At 38.8% G+C, this 25,882-nt stretch overlaps 1 protein-coding gene across 1 annotated transcript in view; it reads right to left on the bottom strand.

The window, feature by feature from the left end:
• LOC125130423 (pregnancy zone protein-like) overlaps window positions 1-25,882 on the bottom strand; it is a 43,501-nt gene that overhangs the window by 9,951 nt on the left and 7,668 nt on the right. The window contains exons 6-21 of the mRNA XM_047785765.1: window positions 25,335-25,449; window positions 23,607-23,716; window positions 21,763-21,921; window positions 20,647-20,874; window positions 18,608-18,671; window positions 17,809-17,951; window positions 13,584-13,733; window positions 11,500-11,664; window positions 9,838-9,937; window positions 5,021-5,198; window positions 4,404-4,632; window positions 3,815-3,941; window positions 3,479-3,600; window positions 2,937-2,988; window positions 897-980; window positions 158-334 (exon numbers count right to left, since the gene is read on the bottom strand). Of these exons, the coding sequence (XP_047641721.1) occupies window positions 158-334; window positions 897-980; window positions 2,937-2,988; window positions 3,479-3,600; window positions 3,815-3,941; window positions 4,404-4,632; window positions 5,021-5,198; window positions 9,838-9,937; window positions 11,500-11,664; window positions 13,584-13,733; window positions 17,809-17,951; window positions 18,608-18,671; window positions 20,647-20,874; window positions 21,763-21,921; window positions 23,607-23,716; window positions 25,335-25,449 (2,203 nt within the window). The remainder of the gene's footprint in view (window positions 1-157; window positions 335-896; window positions 981-2,936; window positions 2,989-3,478; window positions 3,601-3,814; window positions 3,942-4,403; window positions 4,633-5,020; window positions 5,199-9,837; window positions 9,938-11,499; window positions 11,665-13,583; window positions 13,734-17,808; window positions 17,952-18,607; window positions 18,672-20,646; window positions 20,875-21,762; window positions 21,922-23,606; window positions 23,717-25,334; window positions 25,450-25,882) is intronic.

Genomic DNA, 25,882 nt, shown 5'->3' with positions numbered 1-25,882 from the left:
CCAAGGTTTGATGATGCCATTGAATTTTCTGGTTGTATAGTGTATAGTTGTATAGTGTTGGATATCACAATAATTATTACATCTTAATCAAGGGGATGCTGACTTGAGATGTGTAGGGAATCAATGAATGTTTTTCCTTTTTGGGGTAATCTCTCACCACTGACGAGGTAGCTGATGGCTTTGGACTTGATCTTCTCTGTCAGCTGTTGTGTCTCTTTCAGATAGTTCAGAACATAGATATTAGGGACAAAACGGACCATATTCTGCTCTCCACAACCATAGGGCATCTGGACGAGATTCTGAAGATTTTGCATTGCAGAGCTTAGTATGTCACCTGGAAAATGAAAGATATTAAAAAAAACCAGAGGGACTTGGAGCCGATTTATGTTGGGATAGGAAGACAGATTGAGAGAGGTCAAATCATATATAAAAGGGAGGGCAAGGAAACATAAGAGGTGAAGAAAAATAGGAAATAGAAAGGAAAGGAAAATGTAGGAACAGTAAAGTAGATGGTTCAAGGATGGCAAAAAAAAAAACAAAAAAAAAAAACAAAAAAAATTGAATGGCAGGATACATCTTTCTGCTGAGCCACAATACGGTTTTTAAAAAAACAAACTGCTTTCAAATGTAATAGGAACCATCACGACCTAGTCAATTTCTTGAAGATGAGGGCACAAAGAGATGACCCTTCTTACTTTCTAGAGTATATCAAAGTTTAAGAGGTAGCACAACATCTACTCAGTCCCATTTCTGGTTAATATACAGGGCAGTCCTTAGCTTAGTGCTCTTCCTTTCAATCCAGTGCTCAGACTCAGGGACTTAATCAAGGATGGTGAAGCCCCATGCACTAGAATTATGGAGATGGACAGCTGCTTCTTTTGGGCTAGGAGACTCACCTAAAACTGTGTATGTCGCCCTGGCAGAGCCTTCAACCACATCTGAAGGAAGTTTTAGTGAAAAATATTTAGGTTCTCCAGTTTCTGATGAAAGAAGACAAATATATATATACATATATATATATATATATATGAGAGGGAAAAATGAGAGAAATCTTCTACTTTTTGTCTATATGATCAAGATCCAACATTTTATTTCTCTTGGTCATTATGTAATTTTTTTGATGCAATCCAAATATCTTCTAAACCTATCATTCATCTCACAGTGAAGTACATATTAATCATATATATATTTGTGCTAAATTTCTGCAGATTTCCTTATAAGCGTATATCTTATATTTATACTTATTTCCTTCTCTTCATTGTTTATGTTGATTTCTACTATAGCTAGTGGTTTAAAAAATCACATTTACTCCATCAGTATGTGTTAAGTGTCTGCTTTGTGCAAGATTCTGTTTTAAGTGCAATGATACAGCAGTTTTCAAAAGAAATTTCCTGACATCCTGGAGTTTGTATTTCAATTGGAATAATAAAATACAAATAAATATTTAGTGTGATAGATACAGATAAGTTCTATAGAAAAAAAATAAAGCAGTGTTACGTGTTTACAGTGAGGCAAAGCAAATCAGGAAGTGCAGGGTGTGGAGGAGAAGGTTCCTTGAAAAGCTCATTGGTTAACAAAGCAGAGGTGACTGGAGACTAAATAAAACAGGGAGTAAAATTTATAGATATCTAGGCGAAGAGCCTTCCAGGAAGAAGGAACAAAATCTGAAAAGACTCCAGATATGAGAGCATGCTGGGTGTATTCCAAGAGCAGAGTAGGAGGCCAGTGTGATTGCGATTAGATTAGATGGAGAAGGTGAATGGAGGAGAGGGTAACAGGATATGAAGTCACGGGGGAAGCAAGGCTTTGGAGGTGACATTAGAGGCATAGTCTTTAACTTGGAGGTTTATGGGAGATTTTTGGAAGTTTGAACAGAGGAGGGACATGGCCTGAAATTTACTTTAAATGATCTCTCTCCCTATAGGGAAGCAAGGGGGCGATGACAAGGAGACCAGTGAGGAGGTGACTGAGACGGTCCAAGGAAGAAAGGTCTAGGGTAGGAGTGGACAAGATGAGAAGTGGAAAGATTCTGGGTATATGTAAAGGTGGAGCCGGCTAGATTTAGGAATGGCTTGGGTGCGGAGGATACAAGACAGAACGTAATAACATAATAAAAGATGACTCCAATGTGTTTATCTCTAGCAAGTACAAGAATGAAATTTGCATCATCTGAGGTGGAGAAAACTGGAGGAGAAGTAAGTTCATGGGGACTGGCAGAGGTTCAGTTGAACCTGCCTGCTCTGAGATACCTCATAGACCTCCTATAAGTGGAGCTGATAAATGCGGACCAGAGATGTAAACTTTGTGGTCTTCAGTGCAAAATTGTTCCTACAATTCTGTGATTAGGTGTGATTCTCAGGGGATACTTATTTGGCGAAGAGAAGGGTTCTGTACACAGCACTGACCTCAAGATGACTTCAGTTGGTGCCGAGCTGAATAGTTTAATGGTAACGTTTTATGACTGTATGAATATTTAAATGGTAATTTTAAGGGTGATAGTAAAATATTGATTTTCTATATATGTTAATGACCTGAAGTTCTTCTTAAACTATCATGTTTAAATAATAATGAGAATACACTTAAACTGTAATTGAATAACCAGTAGTACTAGTAGCACATGGATATTTCAATATTTTGGAAACTGTACAGGAAGAAGCTTGGGAACACAGCTGTATTGGAAAGAATTCTGTCCTACGGGCATCTGCTTTAGTCCACGTTATTAGCCAAGAGCTAATAAGAGTTAAGTCTCTCAACTTTCTATGCCTTCATTAGGGGAAAGATTGTTTTTTTATCAAATGTCCTGTGATTTGCACATGGGATGGTATACCTATTTCTTTTCTCCCCCCGCCAAAGAAACATGCCCCAAAGGGCATTTCACCACTATATACTCTGGCAAATGGCTTAATATGAGAGTTTTATCTATGTTTGATGCTTACCTGATGCACAGACAAGTGTGTTGAAAGTTTCCTCCTTTTCTATTCCTTCAGGCTTTGCGTTGAAAGAAAAAAACATCAAAAAGTAAAGCGATACTGAATGTATAGGAGAAAAATCAATCATTTTAAAGTAGAAGAAAAGGAGTTCCCGTCGTGGCACAAGCGTAAATGAATCCGACTAGGAACCATGAGGTTGTGGGTTCCATCCTTGGCCTCGCTCTGTGGGTTAAGGATCCAGTGGTGCCATGAGCTGTGGTGTAGGTCACAGATGCGGCTCAGATCTGGTGCTGCTGTGGCTGTGGTGTAGGCTGGCGCTACAGCTCCGATGGAACCCTTAGTCTGGGAACCTCCATGTGCTGCGGGTGCAGCGATAAAAAAGATTGCATCAATCAATCAATCAATCAAGTCTAAGGGAAGATGTTAGTGAAGCCTTGAGTTGCGGACATATTCATATTTGGGGGTATGAAATGTCACTGTCACATACCTATTGGATAACACTGCTTCTGTAAGAAAGCCTCTGAGACTCGGAAAGTAGATCCACGTACCTCCACTATTAAGGGCTTGACCACGGTGTCCTTCTGTCCAAGTTCTGGGACTTGGGGTATCTCATTGCCACACAATTCCTGAGACTTCAGGGCTTCTGCAGTAGCTGTGAAATTCACCTTTCCTGGGGAATCAGAGGGTTAAGGAGGTAAACAGTGATTCTATATGGGATGGTTTCTTCTTTTTAAGTTTCCTGACACTTAAACGGTTTTCTTGCAACCGATCAGTGGTAAAGAAGGAGAAAAAAAAAGGCGGGGGGGGGGGGAATCTGGGTCAGAGAGGCAAGCAAATCATTATGACAGAGGAAGGAGGATTTGTGAACAACATTTAGTACTCACCCAGTGCCTTTGGGGTCACTGCCCAGGACACTGTTTTCTGCCTGTTTCCACAGACACAGTGAGAGTTTTCACCCTTCTCTACCGGGATGGCCTGGAAGGCAGGAGAGGCTTCCAGCTGCACGCTGACCTGTTTCGCATCCCCAGCCGCGAGTTGGAGGAAGAACACAGGCAAAGTATCAGTCAAAGGGGGAAAAAGCTTAAAGGGATGATGTATACGAGCTGAGAGGCTCGGAAAACCTTTTCGATGGAGGGAAATCCCATCAAATATTTCGTTGTTTGGAAGTTTGCCATAAGGATGTTGAAAAACTGACAGGAATTAGAATAACTCCCCACACGAGGAAGAGACATTTCCTTTAGTTAGAGTGAACAAATAATCAGATGGAAATATTGTCTTAGGAATATGCCAATAATATATGAATATAACCGTCTTGGACCCATGAAGGAGCTCCGCTCTCAGTACCTCTTCTGTTCCGTAACTAGGCTACATCACATGCACCTTGAGTCACTGGGAGATGACACCCTGGAGATCTAGGCAATGAAAGGTGCTCCTTTCACCTACCCTTGCTTACGTCCAGAGATGTGCCCTTACCCGAATGCAGTGGGACAGGTAGTTGAACACGGTGGCTTTGAGTGTGAAGGCTTCTCCTCGAACCACAGAGTAGGGAAGAGTGAGTTCCAGGAAGAAGGGCTGGAAGACTTGAAGAGAGATGGTGGGGGAGAGGCCAAGCCCTGCTGTTCCAGACAAGCAGAATGCACTGGCTTTCCACTCTGTGATGGTGTCAGGGACCTTCACTGCCAAGTCACTGCTCCCCGACCCACTGGGGAAGGCAAAAGAGGAGGCTCATCAGTGAATCCCTTTTGCGGCATGGACCACAGCTGATCCCGGAGCGAGACAACTTAGTAACCTAGTGTGTTAAATGCTAAATTTGATATAAGGTTGGTGCTCCTAGGGAGGTTTCGGAAAGTTTCTTTTTCCTTTTTAGGCTTGAGGGTAGCTTCCTACTTTCTATTATGTTAGGTATCTCAGGACGAAATTAGGAAAAAATGGTATTGTTTAGCTGTCAGAGTAATGAACTATGAATCTAAACATCTACCAGAAAAGAGGGAAGTTGAACAGAAAGAACTGGGAACTGATGATCCCATCAGAATCATAGAGGAGGGTTCAAGTCCTTTTCCGAACTCAATTCCGGGCAACACACAACTTACTCAAGTGGCACCAACTTCCAGATCCAGGTCTCAGGGAAATATTTCCGGACTGTCTCTTTTACTACCACGGCTGGACCATCTTCTCTTATTGCCATTGTATACGCTGGCCCTGTATCTCCACGTACCATAGCAGAGCCTACTGGACCTACTGGACCTCGTGGACCTACTGGACCAAAACCTATGGAGAGAAGACATGCAGGGCCCAAAGTAAGCCGCAGTTTTATCACTGATTTCTAAGAGCTGCCGGATTTATCAAGTAGAAAAAAGTCATGTGCTCAGGAATGTTTATTATTAGGACAATTTAAGCTGCCAGCTTGTTACTTTGTTCGCTTATCTGTTTATCCTTCTGGAAGGCTAATCCTATTGCTTCATCAAACAGTTTAGAAGTAAAGGTATTTTTTTTTTCTCCAGAAATGAATACCAATGTAGCTCCCCTAAGGTGATTATTCAACTGATGAGGGAAAGAGTTAAAGAGTAATTTAAGATGGCAAATACTGCTTATGCACTGACGAGATGACCACGTGTTCTCCAATTGCAGTGAGAATGAAACAGGAGGGATGGCTATCAGGATTTTTTTTTTTTTTTTTTAAAAACAGTTAATGCTGTACAGCGGAAAAATAAATAAATTAATTTAAAAAATAAATAAAAACAGGAGTTCCCGTCGTGGCGCAGTGGTTAACGAATCAGACCTGGAACCATGAGGTTGCGGGTTCGGTCCCTGGCCTTGCTCAGTGGGTTAACGATATGGCGTTGCCGTGAGCTGTGGTGTAGGTTGCAGACGCGGCTCGGATCCCGCGTTGCTGTGGCTGTGGCGTAAGCTGGTGTCTACAGCTCCGATTCAACCCCTAGCCTGGGAACCTCCATATGCCGCGGGAGCAGCCCAAGAAATAGCAAAAAGACAAATAAATAAATAAATAAATAAATAAATAAATAAAAACAGTTAATGAGCTATGGTGACAAGAACAAGAAGATATTGTAAAGTGTGTGTTATAGTTAGCAAAGACTTAATAAAGGACAGAAAATAAACTTTAGATTGGCCAGACAAGATTTTATCCAGATAGAACTGAAGATGACCAAGGAAGGATGAGAAACAGAGGAGAATGAAGAAGGCGTTCTACGGAAACCACTATAGATGTGTGTACACAGAGGTTAGGGCGATGCCCTAGAGGGATGATAAAAACTTACCCCTCCGGAGTAGAACATCTGCTGGGGGTGGTTTAACATAACTGAGTAAACAATAGGTGTTATTATATAATGAAACACCACGAAGGTTATGACAAATAAATTAGATCTGTTAAGGAGGTAGGAGAGGGAATTCCTGTCGTGGCGCAGTGGTTAACGAATCCGACTAGGAACCATGAGGTTGGGGGTTCGATCCCTGGCCTTGCTCAGTGGGTTAAGGATCCAGCATTGCCGTGAGCTGTGGTGTAGGTCATAGACGTGGCTCGGATCCTGCGTTGCTGTGGCTCTGGTGTAGGCCGGCGGTTCCAGCTCCGATTAGACCGCTAGCCTGGGAACCTCCATATGCCATGGGAGTGGCCCTAGAAAAGGCAAAAAGACAGAAAAAAAAAGAAAAAGGAGGTAGGAGATGGATTGATTTTTTTAAAAAGTGACTTTTGGGAGGGGGGGAGGGAGTGGGATGGACTGGGAGTTTGGGGATAATAGATGCAAACTGTTATATTTAGAACACACAGACAAAGATGTCCTACTGTACAGCACAGGGAATTCTATCCAATCTCACTTGATAAACCATAATGGAAAGGAATACCAAAAAAAGAATGTATATACATACATATATAACTAAGCCACTCTATCTATCATATGAAGAAATTAGCACAAAATTGTAAATCAACTATATTTTAATCAATTTTTAAAAAGTGGTAATCAGAAGATATAAAGATAATATGTATATGTATATAAATAAAATAATAGAGTTAAACATGCTCTTTTAAAACCTTAAGTATGGAGTTCCCATCATGGGTCAGTGGTTAACGAATCCAACTAGGAACCATGAGGTTGTGGGTTTGATCCCTGGCCTCGCTCAGTGGGTTAAGGATCCAGCATTGCCATGAGCTGTGGTGTAGGCTGCAGATGCGGCTCAGATCCTGTGTTGCTCTGGCGTAGGCCAGCAGCTACAGCTCTGATTAGACCCCTAGCCTGGGAACCTCCATATACCGTGGGCGCAACCCTAAAAAGACAAAAGACAAACAAACAAACAAACAAACCCCTTAAGTATAATGACTCCATGAATTCTGGATGTAGTGACTATGTATGAGAAATAGAGGACGTGATAAAGCAGCCTAGAAGGGTGATCTGCCTTTCACAGTGCGTAGGCTGGATTGACGTGGAGAAAGACTAGAGGCAAGGAAGGTGGCTTTTTAATAATTTGGTTATGAAATAATGAAGAATAGGATGAAGGTGGTGTAACTGAAAATGAAAAGGAAAGAATGGAGAGGTGACAAATACCAAAAGCAAAATTTGTATAAAGCATTACAAAATATTTAGGATCAAAATGCAATGATGGCATTGTTTTCAGATTTTGCGGGTTATCCATCAACAAGTTTTCTCTTAGGACTGGAAAGCAAATGTACACGTGTCTATTCGTCCAATGGAAGAGGGATAAGAAAATAAAGTCACAATAATGCTTTTTTTTTTTTTTTTAGTTTCTTTTAACAACAACAACAACAAAAACATGCTATTGCATGGGATTGGGATTATATATACATATACATTTTTTTGGATTATATTTTTTTCACTTTAGGCTCATAACATCTCAGTGACTTTGGAGTTGTTATTCTGACTTTCCGTTGAGCCTCCAAAGTGCAAACTATTGCATTTGGAGTGGATAAGCAATGAGATCCTGCTGTGTAGCACAGGGAATTATATTTAGTCACTTATGATGGAGCAAGATGGAGGATAATGTGAGAAAAAGAATGTATATGAATATATAGCTGGGTCACTTAGCTGTACAGCAGAAATTGACAAAACATTGTAAATCAATTATAATGGAAAAAATAAAAATCTTAAAAAAAATGAGTTAAATGAGTCTGTGAATTTTTGAAGTCATATATGTCATACCAGATAGGAGAATGAGGAAAACATGCTCTTTTTTCTCTAAAAATTTCTATTGAGGAAATTCTATTCACTCCTTTGCTTTCAACTAGAACTTTATTCCTTGTCTTCTTAGGCAAACAGTTTCTATGTACTAAATCTGTGTTATCTGTGTTTATTTTATTATTATTATTATTTATTTATTTTGTATTTTGTCTTTTTAGGGCTGCACCTGCAGTATGGATGTTCCCAGGCTAGGGGTTGAATCAGAGCTGTAGTCGCCGGCCTACACCACAGCCACAGCAACCCACAGCAACATGGGATCCGAGCTGTGTCTGCAACCTACACTACAGCTCACGGCAATGCTGGATCCTTAACCCACTGAGCGAGTCCAGGGATCGAACTCACGTCGTCATGGATACTAGTTGGGTTTGTTAACCACTGAGTCACAATGGAAACTCCTATTTTATCTTTAAATTAAAAAAAATTTTTTACGGCCACACTCATGGCAAATGGAAATTCCCGGGCCAGGGATTGAATCTGAGCCTTAGCAGCAGCAGTACCAGATCCTTAACCCACGCCTCTGCAGCCACCCAAGCCGCTGCAGTCAGGTTCCTAACCCAGTGTGCCACAGTGAGAACTCCATGGTAATTTTATTAAAAAAAAACAAAAAAAAACAAAACCACTTTATGCCACCACATTTCTTCTTAGGAAGTAGGAGTACTAAGCATCCCAGCATGGCTAAAGACATTCCTCTAGGGCTCTGAGCAGCAGAAAAAAAAGCAGTCAGAGTTAGAATCTTTTCAACTTTTCTTCTTTTCCAAGTATACTTGAGACACAAAAAGAGACTAGCGGTCTACCTCCCCAAAGTTGAATTATTCTATTCTGTTCCATATATCAAAATCACTTTGATTTCCACAAAAGAATATGATAGAGGCAAATAATATCCATATCATCCATCATACTTCTCAGCATCCTCTGCAGGTAGGGCTACATGTTATATGCCACTTCCACTGCTGCCTGTAAAAGTCATGTGCACACCTATTTCTTCTTCCCCAGGGGAGTCACCTTGGGAGGCACATTGGCGATGGAGTCACAAGAGGAAAGCCAAATGGATCTCCTGACAGTGACTCGTAAGGAGCTGTTCTGGAGAGCTTCTGGCCTCACAAGCAAAAAACCAGCTGTTATATGCTTAGCCCCTGGGATGCGGGCATTTTGTTTGTTACTGAAATATAATTTATCTTATCCCAACTAATTTAGGTATTGAATCCACAGCGGAGAAGAATTTAAAGTACCAAGACTATGGAAGGCTATGAGAAAAAAGTGTTTGGATTTGATTTCAGAAAGAGGGAGAGAGAGGGAGAGAAATAATAATTGCTTAAGAATCATTTTTTCCCCCCTGGGGAAAAATGTTATTTGAAGGAAATTTACCAAGAAGTTGCTATAGAGTCACAACATTCAATACTGAATGAGTAGCTTTTTGAAGTTCCTGCTGTGGGCGGTGAATTAAGAATCTCACTGTGGTGGCTTGGGCTGCTGTGGTGACACGGGTTCAATCCCCGGCCTGGGGCAGTGGGTTGAAGGATTTGATGTTGCCTTGGGTGTGGTATAGGTCGCAGCTGAGGCTTGGATTCCCTGGCCTGGTAACTTCAGTATGCCACAGGTGCGGACACACACAAAAATAGCTTTTAATCCTAACTCAGCAAAGCATCGTTTTTTTTTTTTTTTTTAAATTATTTTAGCAGATAAATAATTCACACCCTTACCTTCTGAATAGAGCATAGGCCTGATTGGAAATGGCTGAAACCGCTGACAAAAACGTGGCTTGTGGATTTTTGAGTTGGTAAAAATTTTTAATCCTGCAGACTGAAAGAAAAATGAAGGAAAATAATTATTAAAGCATATGGGCAATCCGGTCTGGATACTAGAATATTTTCTTACACTTGTATTACACTTTTACTATTATTACACACTTAGCTCATAGCATCACCATGAAATTCCACATAATGGGAAGAGAGCTACATTATAAATATGGAAAAGGGGTCGTAGAAAGTCCAGATGATACAGTTAGTGAATAAACTGGGATTAGAATCCATTCTGATTCCTAATTCTGAATTTTGTCTATGGTATGCTGATGTCTTTAATTGCTTTTTGCATTTCAATTCAAGAAATTGAGCATTTTAGCTTTGGATGTTTTTCTTGTATTCCTTTCCCTCTCAAAACCAACACACACACACACACATTTGTATATCTGATAACTTTGGTACAGAGAGAAATTTTTTGTTTCTGTGTTTTACTGGAATATGCCTTTGCCTGAATCTCCATGTTTTCCCTTTTGTGGTTTATCTTTCCTTTTTTCTTTCTCGGTTTCTTTTAAGCATCTAGAATCTCTGCATGCAAAATACACATGCTGATGTCCACAGGAGCCTGATTCCTGGAGCCCCCTGTTCCCAGCTTCCTCTTTCTTCAATATTAGTCACGGTTAAACTCTACTTGCTGTCCCCTCTCAGAGAACTTGGGAAACTGTGGGACTCAGCGGCACAGCTCTCATCCTGGCAGTGATACAGGCTAGGGAGGAAGAAGTCACAAGGAAATGTTCGCAGGTGAAGCAGAGAGCTAGCAAACCTAATGAGCCTTCTTCTTCCTCCTCCACCACTCATTTATGATTCTGGGAGCCCCAGAAGAGGGAGGTTTAAATGCCTCTCATCGAAGCTGAAGACTTCTCCAGAAGAACCATGTATGTTTTCCTCAAGGTACAATGAGAGTTTTCCAGTCTTTTTTTGGTATTGATAAGGTTTAATCTCACAACCTGGATAAACTTCCCTTTCATAACTCTTCCCGGTTAATTTTAAAGATATACACATTATGTAACATACCGAAGGCGTGCTAGTATTTCCTACTACAACTTTTGTAAATCTTTTATTTATGAACAGCTACTTTCAGTTTTTCTGAAATTTTACTGCCCTGGAAGGTGATGACTGAATTTTGTGTATGATCATTTACTCCACTCACATTTATTTATTGTGAAAATGACTACCACAGTGGCTGCCCATAAGGTACCCACCTTCCGAAGGGTGTCAGAAGCACTATGGGAAATGTTTTGTGTTTCTCATATGTTGGAATCTCCGAGAATCACCGGGAGGGAAATACGACAGTGATAACTAGCTTCAGGATCAACTTATTTAAGGTCATGGGCCTTAAAAGTATACCACTTGCTGTTTAAAGTGTTAGAAGAATTCATGATTGACTATCCGTGTGTGTACGGAATTCTCCAAGCCTCTGAGTTTTCACTATTTTTCTGTTAATCAGAGCTTCTTTTTGGAGGATAGGAGGGCAATGAGGTTCTAGAGCTTAGACGTCCATTTTTTCTCCATATTAGCAAAGACGTAGAAATCAGTTTCGGTTGTGATTTTAGGAAGAAGCATTACCTCAAAGATACTGTAGGCATCATCATCATCCGAGACCTCTTTGGGTGTGTAAACGATTCCATTGTGAGTTATGTCTTCTGCACTGATGCATTTCTCACCATCTTCTTCCATGGGAACTCTACTTCTAATGCTATGGAAATTCTTTTTGGGGAGCAAACGATAGACCTGTGACATAGAGGGAACAAAGCAAAAATTCTTGTTTGTTGTATTTATTTTATGGTATTTATTTTAAGTGTGATACTGTTCAGTCTAGGAATTTAAAAGATCATGGTGTGTATTTAACCACGCCAACCTTCAAAAAAGCAACACAGAATCATGGGGAAGTATGAAAGCTTCTGGATCCTAATCTTCTTCTTGTACAAAAAGAAAATTCATGTATAAACAAATCAAATTAATCGATAAAAGACCTAGAGCCCATTTTGGTTGAGTAAGAATAAACTTCAAGTCTCTAGTCTTCTAGCCCAAATGCCTCCTTTTAAAAGAAGCAAAAGAATATGGACAGAACAAAGAGTAATGAAAGTAAAAGCCATTCATAATCCCACCACCCAGAAACAACCTCTGTAACTGCTTAATTCATTTCCTTTTCCCATTTTGTATGATTAAGTTCTTACCAAGTTTTGTTTTGTTTTGTTTTTTCTTCCCAGTCTACTATTTTAGGACCAGATTTAGCTTGGGAAAAAACTAGGTGCAGGAGTAACCCAGAAATAAATCAATTCTAGTACAGTTTTTGTCCAGAGCCCAGTGTAAGGCCACCTGCCCAGTCAAATAGTGTTCTGGCCGTTAAACCTACCCTGACTCCATGCAAACCTGCTGTCATCTCTTAGCTACACTACTCTAATATTTCCATTCTTTCATTCTTACTCCCTAAATGTTTCCATTCTGTCTTTCTTACTCCCATACTCTGAGAAACAAACAGGATCTTCTTACTAAATACATTTCAATCACTCTCCTGTGTAAAACTGCTCTGTGATTCACCACTGCCTTTGCTGTCAACTGCAAACTCCACTCCAAGCTCACCATGCTTGTCAACATCGACCTTTGTTCCCAATCACCGACAGCCTCTCCTATCCTCTTCTCTCCCCACTACACCCAAGGTTATTACCTTTTCCCTTTCAGAACACTCCAGGCTAACTCTGACCTCAAGACCTTTGGGCAATGCTGATCTCTGCAATGCCTGTCCCCGCCCTTCCATTATCAATCAAAGAAGATACCCCTAATCACGATATCCAAAATCATTCAACACTTTTCTTTCTTTATCTCCACATCCTGTTTATTCCTTAAAGGATACTTATCAAAATTTAGACTTATTACATGTTTATATGCTTTTGTGGATTGCTTGCTGGTTTGTTTTAATACCTCACAAGTCTGTAAGTCTAAAATTGTCAAAGACCATATCTAATTGTTCACCATTCGAACCCTATTCCCAGAGCAGTGTCTATCCCGTAGTCAAGATACAGTGGATATTTGTTAAATCCATTAATGGACCATGAAGACTATAAACGCTAGGGGCCCTTTGGGAAGTGCTTCATTATAAGAACCATCTTTAAAGGCAACTTAGAATTGAAATTCTCTTTTGTCCATACTTAAAACCAATGATTACATGCCTGGATCAAGGCTTAAAAATCTGGCATTTCACATACTCTCTTGAAATGTGGCGTGTTAGACACGGCATTGAACAAAATTTGGTTCATATTCCACTTTTAAAATACATTTTTGGCATGCTCTTTCTATAGTTGCTTCATCTATCCTAGCTGTTTTTCCTTCCTTCATAAACTAAGGTAATAATAGCCACCTTGAAGAATTATTATTCATTTATTCATTCATTACAATGTGTTGGGCATCTTTTGCACATAAGGGCTGTGCTAGGCACGGGGAATGCAGTGGTGAGCAAGATTGCTCACAGAGAATGAAACACCTCATACAATGTCTTTTTTGGAACAAAACGGAATCCATCTCACATGTAACCTACTACATTCGGCCTGACACTCTGAAGAACTTGTCCTTTGCAGTTATAACTTCCAACTTCCAAACCTGGTCTTATCATGCATGCATTGTTTGAATTCCAAGACTGAAATGGGACTCACTGATTGAGGTGAGAGCTCAGCTTCTGGCTTCATTAGCAGGACACTCTGATCAACAGCACGGAGGGCACAGAGGGAGTAAGCAGTGGCTGTGACCTTCAGGTTGGTGTCAGAGGTTGGCAGGATCTGGGCTGAGGAGAAGCTCAAATTTACCTGTCAAGAGCACAGGAGCATAGCAACAAATTTTCTCATTATTCCAATCTTAAAACTCTCTTCTACCCCAGGTTAGGACTAGTCATTTCTGCACTTCCTTTCTCTTCATCCATGTTAGAGCTGGACTAAGAGGTGAGGTCACTGAGGGACTTCCAGGTAACCATCTGTGGAATAAACTGGAAATATGGTTCCATTAACTCAAGCTTCCCACTCTTCTTCCTTTCCCAATGAAATAGAAATTGGTTTTGATCACAGTGAAACAGAATCTTGGATGGGAATTGGAACACACAGGCTCACAAAGATTGTACTTTGCTGTAGCTGACCCATCTCCATGCAATGTTTTTGTGATAAATGTGTGTAGTTTGTGTGGGGTTGTGGAAAATGCCATTTCACTTCTAAGACCAGCTAACGAAGTCTCCTCTGCTGGCACTTATAGTTACCTGACATTCTAAAGTGCAGTACCATTTATCAGAATCAGGAATTTACTCATTAATTAAAGCAACTAAACATCTAATATAGATTCTGAGTGTTAAATCAAGACAAAATTCAAAGGACTGTGAATACAGAATAAGAGCTATAAAATAATGGAAAATTGTCCATAGTTTTTTTCAGAGATTTGACTCTCATTTGGCCAGTGGAAATGCATTGGTAAGTGAATCTACTGGTTCCTTATGTTTATGTCATCATTTTTGAGTAGAATCTTGAATGAATTATAAAATAATTTAGAATTTAGTTCTATAGTAGCCCTCTAGGTTCTTAGACTGAAAGTTGATTTGGTTGGGATGAAACATCAGAACACTGTGCTAAATAATATTGGACTTGGATTGCTGAATTGAACTAAGATAATCTGCTATGTGGTCTAGTTAATTAATGTGACAGTTTGGATTCATGTATATCATGAGACGTGAAAAAAATTTAATTGATTTATCCTCAAGATGCAGTAGTATGCACCTCTAGAGTTCAATATATTGTGAAAATGTCGCTTATGGAGAATGCTATTTGAAACTTTTGTTTTCTTTTTAGAAAATTTAAGTTGATTAAAATATGGTTTTCTTTTTTCTTTTTTTTTTTCTTTTTAGGGCCATACCTGGGGCACATGAAGGTTCCTGGCCTAGGGGTCAGTTGTAGCCGCTGGCCTATGCTACAGCCACAGCAATGCTGGATCCTTAACCCACTGAGCAAGGCCAGGGATTGAACCTGCGTCCTCATGGATACTAGTTAGATTCGTGTCCGCTGAGCCACAACGGGAACTCAAAATATATTCATGAATGACTTTATCAAATGAACAAGTGAGTTATTTGGGAATGAACTGAAAATACTATTAACCAAGAAGTGGATATACTAGAAAATGGAAAATGTTTTACTGATATAAGAACCAGAAAAGGACTTTAAAGTGTATTTTGAGAATAACATATACCTGTCTATATTAATCAATGTTATCCTTAAAGAACAATTATATCCAGTTAAGAATAAGACAAGAAGGTTCCCATGTGGCACAGCAGCTCAAGGATCTCGTATTGCCATAGCTGTGGTACAGGCTGCAACTGCAGTATGGGTTCGATTCCTGGCCCTGGGGAATTTCCACATGCTGCAGGTGTGTATCAAAAAAAAAAAAAAAAGAATAACAGATAATTTAAATTGTTACATAGTATTTAATATGCATAGTAAACTTGTTATTATCAAAGTAAGAAAGAGATGCATGGATTTTTGAATACAAAACAGGGTTTCTCTTTCCCAACAAAGACTGAAAAAAAAATAAAGTGTATTAGTTTAAACAAACTGACCTAGACCTTTCCTCACATTCTTAGCCCACTCATTTGTTTTTCTTCTTGTAAGGTATTTTATTTGTTACTACTATCCTTTTCTCCTGTTGGACAATAAACTGTTTGATGATGGTTTGTACCTTGGTGGTAAAATAATAACAATAATAACAACACACCTATCTGCTCTTTACTCTCTTTGCTCATCATTCAGCCAGGATATCTCACTTCTGGGGTCCTTAATTGTTAGCTTCTTATTTTTGACTGTGCCCGAGGCGTGCAGAAGTTCCTGGGCCAGGAAGTAAACCCGAGCCACAGCAGCAACCCGGGCCACAGGGACCACACCAGATCCTGAACCTGCTTCGTCACGAGGGAACCCCACCTTTCTAACTTTTTAATAAATAGTCACCTTTTTTTCTAAATGCTGAATAACTCTTCATTTATATTTTTCATAGCTTGTCTTGATCAATGTTAAGTGAAAAGATGTTTAAAGGGAAATGATTGAATATAATGTCCATGGACCTGGTTTCTATGTGGAAGTTTTATTACATGGGAGCTGTCATAGGCTTTGCACCAGAGAGAGCTCACTGCTAGGATGAGTACAGTGTGCTGAAAGCTGAAGCATCCCATGACCATTCCGAGGTTTAGCAAAAGACTAACTACCCATTATTAGTAATAAAGACACTGAAGCTAGAAGCAAAAGTCTCTCTAGGTTCATGTGAAACACACAGAACATCGAATGGAACACAAACGATGCTCTCGGACACTTGCCCAGCTTTAAAGGCATTCTACGGTAAGACGGAATTGAATATTTATATCAGAATCCACTGTGTATTTTTCTTAGATCATTATATGTTAAAAAAGGATAATCTAGGAGTTCCCACTGTGGGGCAATGGGTTAAGGATCCGACTGCAGCAACTCTGGTTGCTGCAGAAGTATGTGGGTGTGATCCCTGGCCTGGTGCAGTGGATTAAGGATCTGGTGTTGCCGCAGCTATAGCAGAGTTTATATCTGCAGCTAAGATTCGATCCTAGCTGGGGACGCCGCGGGTACAGCCATTAAAAAAGGGAAAAAAAAAAAAGGATAATCTAAACATAGTCTCAGTGTTCACTTGCTAAAAATGCATATTGTTTTAAGCTCCACAAAACCCACGTTAGAGTCCTGATAGGTATATTTTTAAAAAGATATCTTAAGTGGATGAATCCTATCTGATTATTAATGTTAAGATTACATACCACATTTTGTGGGGTAAAGCTTATTAATATGTCAGTAGGCTTCTTATTACAGCTATATAATCTTTGGATGTATAAGAAGATTCCATTTGCCACTAGGTTAGATTTTTTTTTCTTTTTCTTTTTTCGTTTGGCTGCCTCACAGCATATGGAGGTCCTGGGCTGGGGATCAGATCCCAACTGCAGTTGCAACCTAAGCCACAGGTATGCCAATGCTGGATCCTTAACCCACTGTGCTGGGGGTCAAACTTGCATCCCAGTGTTCCCAAGGGGCTGCAGATCCCTTTGCACCACTGAGGGAACTCCCCACTAGTTTAGATTTTTATGCTAAAAGTCATTATTGGAGTGTCCAGGCTATGTTTCTCAAAATGGGGTACCTACATGTACCCCTTTTTTTGTCTTTTTTTTATTTTAGGGCCACACTCGTGGCATATGGAGGTTCCCAGGCTAGGGCTCCAATCAGAGCTGTAGCTGTTGGCCTACATCACTGCCACAGCAACACGGGATGAGCCACATCTGTGACCTACACCACAGCTCATGGCAATGCTGGATTCTCAACCGACTGAGCAGGCCAGGGATTGAACTTGCATCCTCATGGATGCTAGTCAGATTTGTTTCCGCTGAGCCGCGATGGGAACTCCCATGTACCCCTGCTTTATATTATCAAATTGAATTTCATTCACAATAAATTCCTGGTTTCTGCAATAGTACCTGGAGGCATGTCCGGGGGATGTGGTGGCAGAAAAGTAATACATTATCGTGAAGAATCACTTTTAATTGAAAATTTGGGGAACAAATATTTCAAAATTAAAACTATGAAAGGTTAATAATGGGATATATTTTGAATTCCACATACTTTTAATATAAGGGATTTGTAAAAAAAAAAAAGACCGTATTGGCCACCTGCTTGGAACCAGTCTGCTAGACCTTGAGAGGTTCTAAAGGATCTGCCTTTAGAGATCCTTTTGCAGAAAGCGTTAGGAGCACTGTACGGCAGTCTTTTAATGTATGCAAGTTCCTTATTTTCCTCTCCAAAAAGAGGAGATGAAGAAAAGGATTGGGCTTGAAAACAAAACACCCACCTTATTGACAAAACAGTTTTCAATCTTGAGTGTCCTGGTATCTGCAATAACTTCTCCACTAGGTAAAACAGTATAAACAAGCAACAGGGCTTTTGGAGCAAAGTCTGGTTCCACTCGAAAGGAGAAGGAAAATACCCCTTTCACTGGAGAATAAAGAAAGTCCAAGGTAAGAGATTAGGAAGAGCGAAGAGTTTTCAGTTTTATAAAGAAGACGGTCTCAAATTATTTAACTTATTTACATTTGGCGTGTACCGAAGTAAGAAAAGACTTGCATTTATATCATTGACGGTGTAATATTATTATTCCATGGATACATGCTGAGCTAATGCCATATTTTCCTGGAGATGTGGGTTAAACTGTTCATTTATTCTGCTTAAGTAGGAAAGAACATTTAGTGCATGCCTCTATCTTGCTTTTTCTTTTTTGGCCACACCCACAGCTTTCTACGGAAGCAATACGAATCTCTAAGACGAATATAAGAGTAAAATTTACAAGAGTAAAATTTTTATTTGGTGATTTTCTGCATTTTTCAGTTATTTTTTGCATTAAAAAAAGTTAATAATAAAATGAGTCAATTTCACTTTAGAAATAAAATTTAAAATATAATAATGTTCTACAAAGGATGAAAAAGTACTAGATGGACTGAAATGAACCTTGTATCCTTTATCAGCTTCCTCATCTTTGGCTGATGGAAGAAGACTGATGAGCATTTCTTCCAATGTAAGAAATAGCTTCATCTTGGTAAAATACTTAGGATTTGACAATTTGAGAGAAAAAATAGGAAACTGCAAGTACTTACTCTCTCCTTGTTCAGTGGACAACAGGTAGATTCCTGAGTGGGAGATGCTTCCTCTTGCTTTTATCTGAGGGCAGAGGGAAATACATTATCATTTTAAAGGGTACATATTAAACTTACTTAAACATATTTAGAATACATAAATAATCATCTCACTACTTCAACCCAGAAGTTGTTTTAGTTCACTAAACTTCTCTTCCAGTATTTTCTTATATGTTCAGTTACATATGTTAAATAACAAGCATAATTGCATGTTTTAGTATTTTATTTAACATTTACTACTTATCTTGAATATTAATATCTTCAACTTACTATTCTTTCAACAAATATTTTAAGCATCTATCATATTCAAAGCCAATATATAGTGAAGGCAGGTATAAAAATACATGTAAGTATTCTCCATGGTTGCCTGTATTACAAAAAAACAGAACTAAAAGTATTTATATTTTCTATGCGCCAGGTACTAAATAATTTTAAGATTTTTAAAATTTAATTTTGACAATAACCTTATGAAGTAGATATAGATACTCTCTTCAGTATTCAGTGAGATGATTGACGTTTCTCTTTACAGGTATGATTACGTAAATTTCCCAAAGTCACATAAGTAGGAAGTAATAAAGCTAAGATTCCAACTTAATGTAAAACTTCCTGCTTTTTTATAGAATTTAAAATATACAGTTTATAGTTAACGTTCCTACACAGAATTTCCTACATGTAAGGTTTTCTTCTTCCTTCTTTTTTTTTTTTTTTTTGGCTTTTTAGAGCCACTCTCAGGGCATGTGGAGGCTCCCAGCCACTCTCAGGGCATGTGGAGGCTCCCAGAGCTGTAGCTGCTGGCTTATACCACAGCCACAGCAACATCAGATCCAAGCCTCGTCTGCAACCTACACAAGCTCATGGCAACACCACATCCTTAACCCACTGAACGAGGCCAGGGATGGAACCTGTAACCTCATGGTTCCTAGTCAGATTCGTTTCTGCTGTGCCACGACAGGAACTCCAAGGTTTTCTTAAAAAGACTTACTTGGGTAACTACTAGCTTTTAATATTTTAAAATTTTGGACATAAATAGGTATATAGACCTCAAAAGTATCATACCAATTTATAATATGCCTGTTAAAGTATTTTTCAGTTACACCTAATAAATTACATACCAATTTATAATATGGTAAATTACATGTAATTTTAAATTACATACGAATATGTATTACATACATAAATTGGTATGTAATTTTAAATTACATACCAATTTATAATATGCCTGTTAAAGCATTTTTCAGTTAAGTATTTTCAGTTACACCGATTCTTGAACTTTGTAAATTATTAGAACTTTTATAGGAGTAAAATGCTACTGCTTTGTTGTTTTAATTTTCACTTCTCCAATTAAAGTCAAATCAATTTTTTTCTTCTGGAAATTGTTTATAGGTTTTTTTTTTTGTCTTTTTTGTCCTTTTAGGGCTGCAACTTCTGCATATGGATGTTCCCAGGCTAGGGGTCTAATTGGAGCTGTTGCCGCCGGCCTACACCACAGCCACAGCAACACCAGATCTGAGCCACATCTGCAACCTACACCACAGCTTATGGCATCGCTGGATCTTTAATCCACTGTGTGAGGCCAGGGATAGAACCTGCAACCTCATGGTTCCTAGTCGGATTCGTTTCTGCTGTGCCACTAAGGGAACTCCTAGTTTTTGTTTCTTGTTGAATACGTTCTTGATTTTTACCTTTTGCTTATTAATCTCCTGATTTCTAAGAAAAACATTCTTTTTGACTAAAATATTTGCCCTAAGCTCTTTCCTCTTCCATTCAATAATTTTCCATTAGAACTCAGAAAAGAAAAGAGAAAAATAACCTTAAAATTTCAGTGGAGACCACAATATAAATGGAAAATTAACGCACTAATAATTTGTTAAGAAGCAACTTGTCTTCACTCATAAAAACAAAAAAAATTAATGTTGATGTAAGGGACATTACACAGCTAGGAGCTCAGTTGTTTCAGGGTCTACACAGTTAGAAAGAATTGCAGTGGCTTTTATTCTTACCAAATAATAGAAGGTTAACTCTTTTTCATTCTTCAGAATCTCTCCATTCAAGATGTAGTGTGTCCGAATCTCCTGGGTTTGCCCACAGGCCACGGTACCAATCACAGGTTCAAGGTGAATATGACTTTTGCTCAGGGAAAAAATATGTCTTGCAGTGTGCTGCACTGGGGTGTGAAATTCTTCAAGCCACCAGTTATCAAAACAGGGTTGTTTCTGTTTGTAAGTGGCCTAATGGATGAAATAAACAGCTTAAATAGGCTATTTGTTATTAATATACATCAGGTATAGATGGGTCATGCTGGCATTTACTGAAGATTTTATACAAATCATGCTTACTCAGTTTCATTATAAGCTGCTTTCCCAAATAAAGTATAATCTATAAACAACTTTTTCCTTCAGTTTATTTAAGGCTGTACTATCCTGATCCAGTAGATACTATTTAATCATCACCAAGATCAGTTACTTTTCTCTTAATCCTATTATGGTTGTAAGTGGCATATGGACTTTTGAACATTTAACACAAAACAAAAAGAGAGGTACACTTAGGAAACAGAGAAAAACCTAATTTGTAATAAAATAGTAGAAATACTGGATTTTTGAGGGACTCTCAAGATGTTGTAATAAATGTCTCCTTAAACTAGATCATGCTGTAAACAGAGTCCATCTACAGTAAAAACAGAAAATTGTTTCTTTTTATTTAGGTCTCCTCCTTGCTTCATTGCTGTATTAGTCTTTTTTTTTTTTTTTTTTGTCTTTTGTCCTTTTAGGGCCACACCTGAGGCATGTGGAGGTTCCCAGGCTAGGGGTCTAATTGGAGCTGTAGCTGCCGGCCTACACCACAGCCACAGCAATGCCAGATTTGAGCCGTGTCTTCGACCTACACTGCAGCTCATGGCAACACCGGATCCGTAACTCGCTGAGCAAAGCCAGGGATCGAACCCGAAACCTCCTGGTTCCTAGTTGGTTTCGTTTCTGCGGCGCCATGACGGGAACTCCTGTTTTAGTCTTTATCACTTTTTCTGTTCTCCCTAAAGTTCACATGCTTCCTGTATATCCTTAAATGCTTTGGCCCCAGTGATCTCCATCTTTTTAGTCCCAGAAGCCCTTTCCACTTACCAGAACGGTAATAGCAGTGGTGAAGTTAGAGGTATCAATGGAAAAGTTCACCAAACCCTGCTCATCCGTGGTGAAGCTGGCTTGGTATGCATTTCCATCTACACTGACTGTTATAGTTTTATTGGGGATTGGCCGGTCCTTCTCATCAACCAGAAGAACCTAGAAATGGGAAAGTGATGACTGGTTGCAAAGGTTATACTCAACACCTTCCCGGGTTATACTCAACATTTTTTCACAGGTTATACCCAGCACTTTCACTTTCAACACTTTCCACTCTGTCGTCTACGTCTCTTGATGTCTCAGCCACTGTCACGTAGGGAAGATCTTAGACTACGAAATTAAGATTTGCTTTCTGGGCTCTAAAATATTTTTCTTTTTGACATTGCTCTTTAGATCACTTATGAGTATTCCATTCAGAACAGCCCATAGTGGACACATGATGCCACCTTCCCAAATTTTCTTCATTTCTGGATTTCTCTATCTTGGTATACAGTGCTTTCATCTATTCTGTAGCTTTTATACGGCCTTTTTTAAAAAATCGTTTTTTCTCTTCCACTGCCTATATCTAATCCATTGCCAAGTGCTCTATCCTCACTTGTGAAACATCTTTTCTTCCTACTTATTTCTCCCTAAATCTGCTGCTACCATTCCAGTTGAAACCACAATATTTTTTCTCATCTGGTTTCCAACATCTTTCTGTTTAATCTCACACTGTCCACTCTCTGGCTGCTCCATCCTTGCTTCACACCATTCTCTCTACAGCCTAAGAGAAAGTGCTCATATCATGCTCCTTAAAACCTTCAGTAATCCTTCAAGCTGAAATTCTGACCACATCTTAAAAGGCCCTTCGTTTTTTGATCTTAAAACGCTGTTTCACCGCTATTGCCTTGGCCTTGTGTTCTCACATCTTTCTTAAATTTCTGGCCAAGTCACATTCAGCTTTTAGTTTTTAGTTTTCTCTTGACTTGAAATGATCTTGTCCCATTATTAATTTCTTGCCAATTTGATACAAAATACTGGAATACATTAAGAAAATATCAAATTCATAATATGTCAATAAAGTGAGGAAATTCCTGTAAACTATCAATTCAAAGACTACTTACTACAGAAGAAATGCAAAATGCCTAGAAATTGTATATCTCCTTAATAGTTTACTAAACTGGATATGTCTTAAAATTTACCATTATTATTATCAACATGGAGCCTTGAAATTAAAAAAAAAAACTTTTAGAAACTAACAATAATTTATTTTTTATTCATTTTTTTTGTCTTTTGTCTTTTTAGGGCCACACCCAAGGCATATGGAGGTTCCCAGGCTAGGGGTCGAATTGGAGCTATAGCTGCCAGTGTACACCACAGCCACAGCAATTCGGAATCTGAGCCATGTCTGCAAACTATCCAGCTCACGGCATCACTGGATCCTTAACCCAGTGAGTGAGGCCAGGGATCAAACCTGAGTCCTCATAGATACTAGTTGAATTGGTTAACTGCTGAGCCACAATGGCAACTCCAAAACAAACAATAATTAAAAAAAAACATCTGGATGAAAGCATCTTTCCAAGGAATATAAATCACTGTTTATAAAGAGGCAAAGAATGCAGAGCCAAACTAAACAGGAAAAATGTATTTTTAGAGGTGTGTTAGGAAGTTAATTCACAAAAGTATGCTTTATTTTTCTGAATTTTGTAATGGTATTTGCCCCTTAAATTTGTAATTTGTTATAATTATTTTCTTACTCTAAGTAAATATTCATTTTATAATAATTTTGATTTTGTGACATAAAAATTTGTTTTCTTAAAGGCCACATTCCGCTAAATTATGATTATGTGGAAAAGATACTTTACCTGCCCAAAGAAAGGGAGCCCACGCCTGTAATGTGAATCTATTTGGGTAAATTCCAGTTTGCTTAAGGAATTTGTGATTTTAGATGAGGCTTGTCCAGTTAATTCCAACCCTGAAAAATAATTCAGTGAAGTTGAATGGTTCAATATATTCAGCTCACCTCCTACCTCCAACCCAGCTTCACTCCTTTATAACAAAATACCACCCATATCATCTTTGTTCATTCTTTCCAGAATTTCCCATGCTTCGAAAATACAATCAATTTGACATTAGCTTCACCTTCAAAAGTATAGCCAACACCCGGTGCTTTTCTACTCAGTGAAGTGTGATCTGTGTTTTGTCTTCATCATTTAAATACCACTGTATCAAGGTCTGTATTCTCATTTCAGATCTCCTCAAAATGAACTCCCATAAGTACTTCATAAGTAGGTACCATGGAAACCCTTCCAGTGGCATCTAAGAAATTGCGCTTATTTCTCTCTTCCTAGGCCTATGACTTCTAGTTTTATTAAGCTGATTTATCTGATACGACCCCAACTAACTGTAAACAACTAACTGTGCTTGCTTCTGTCCTTGGTCCCCTCCTTGTTTGCCTCTAGCCTCAGTTTAGCAAATGCTCAATGAGCTCACTTTCAGAACACTTAGCATTTCCTCTTAGGAAGATCTGGACAAAATGAAAGCGGTTTCAGATTTACGTTTCTGGTCCTGATTTTGCTCTAGCGTTCTTTTTAAATTGCCTGCAGAATGAATCAACTTTTATGCTGATATTCCAAATTATAATGAATGTCTTCAACACTTTCTCATCACTATCTTTCCCATCTTTTCCTTCCCCTGGCTAATGACATTTCCATCCCCCAGGTCCCTAAATTATAATATTTTGGTGTCATCTTTGAATAATATGCTGAACTCTTACATGATAACACGCTTTTCGTCTAGCCTGTCCTTTTCATGTCTGCTGGAATTAACTTTTAAAAATATCAACTAGGAGTTTTTGCTGTGGCACAGTGGGTGAAAGACCTGATGCTGTCTCCATGAGGATGCAGGTTTAATCTCTGGCCTCACCCAGTAGTTAAGGATCGGGCTGCACCACAGCTGCAGTGTAAGTCACAGATGCGACTCAGATTGGTGTGTCTGTGGCTGTCACGTAGGACTCAGCTGCAGCTCTGATTCAACCCCTAGCCTGGGAACTTCCATATGCTGCAGGTGCGGCAGTAAAAAGAATAAAAAAATTTATTTAGGTCATTTGCCTCAAATATGTCTGAAGATATCCAATGCTTTTCATAATGAAGTCTAACCTCTTTAGTACATGATTTGCTTGTCTAAACACCTTAGCACCAGCCTACATTTTCAGATTTTTCTGAGACCGGACACATTTGTTTTATGCTTATTATGCTTTCCAGGTCCATACCATACTCCTCATTCTATACACATCTACTAAAATGCTACTTTTTAAAGCTATCTTTGGCTCTGTATTAGAATTAACTATGTCTCTTCATACTCATTTGGCCCTTATTTTTTACATTTCCTGTGGAACCTCTATTACGGTTATACGTAACACATACCGGCATATATACATAGCCATGTATATATTTTCTGTTTAGATTTCTAATTTCTTGAGGGCAGAGACCATGTCATTGTCAGAGTGGCAACTATAACACACTTTACATGAGGAAAGGAAGTTTGATAAATATTTAACAAATTTTAACTAAATATTTAAAAATAATACAAACCTGTTCCCTCTTCTTTGACCTTGGCCTCCACTTGTAAGGTCATGTCATACCCTCTTTGTCTCAGCTGGAATATTTTAGTCTTTACAAGTTTTGTGAAACAGCCTTCATTGTCTGTCTGAAGAGAAAGGAAGAGAATTCCTGGGTCCTCTGATTTGTGATTAAAAAAAGTCAGTTATCAACTTATGCACATTTTGTGTTGGCCCCAGAAGGAAATTTTACCAGTGTTCTGATCAGGAATCCAAATGATACACAGTTTCTTCTTAACCATTAAGTTACTCATTGTCAATCTTTGCCTTCTTCCATCTCTTCTGAAAACCTGTCCTATTTTTGCCCTATTAAATTTCCTAAACTTTCCAAATGTGCCATGGTGTTTTGTAATTCTATCTCTTTGGGTATGTTTTCCCTCACATAATAAGTTTATTTCTTCCATTCTCATCTTGGCCCATAGCAACTGCTCTTCTAAGCACAATTCAGACATAACATATTCTAAGAAGACTTTGTAATGCCCTCCACCTACGTAGTCACTAGGGACTGTGTTTTCTTTTTTT

The sequence above is a fragment of the Phacochoerus africanus genome, chromosome 7 (assembly GCF_016906955.1).
Source record: "Phacochoerus africanus isolate WHEZ1 chromosome 7, ROS_Pafr_v1, whole genome shotgun sequence".
Classification (NCBI taxonomy): domain Eukaryota; kingdom Metazoa; phylum Chordata; class Mammalia; order Artiodactyla; family Suidae; genus Phacochoerus; species Phacochoerus africanus.
Note: the sequence above shows the minus strand (reverse complement) of the source record. Positions and strands in the feature narration are given on the sequence as shown.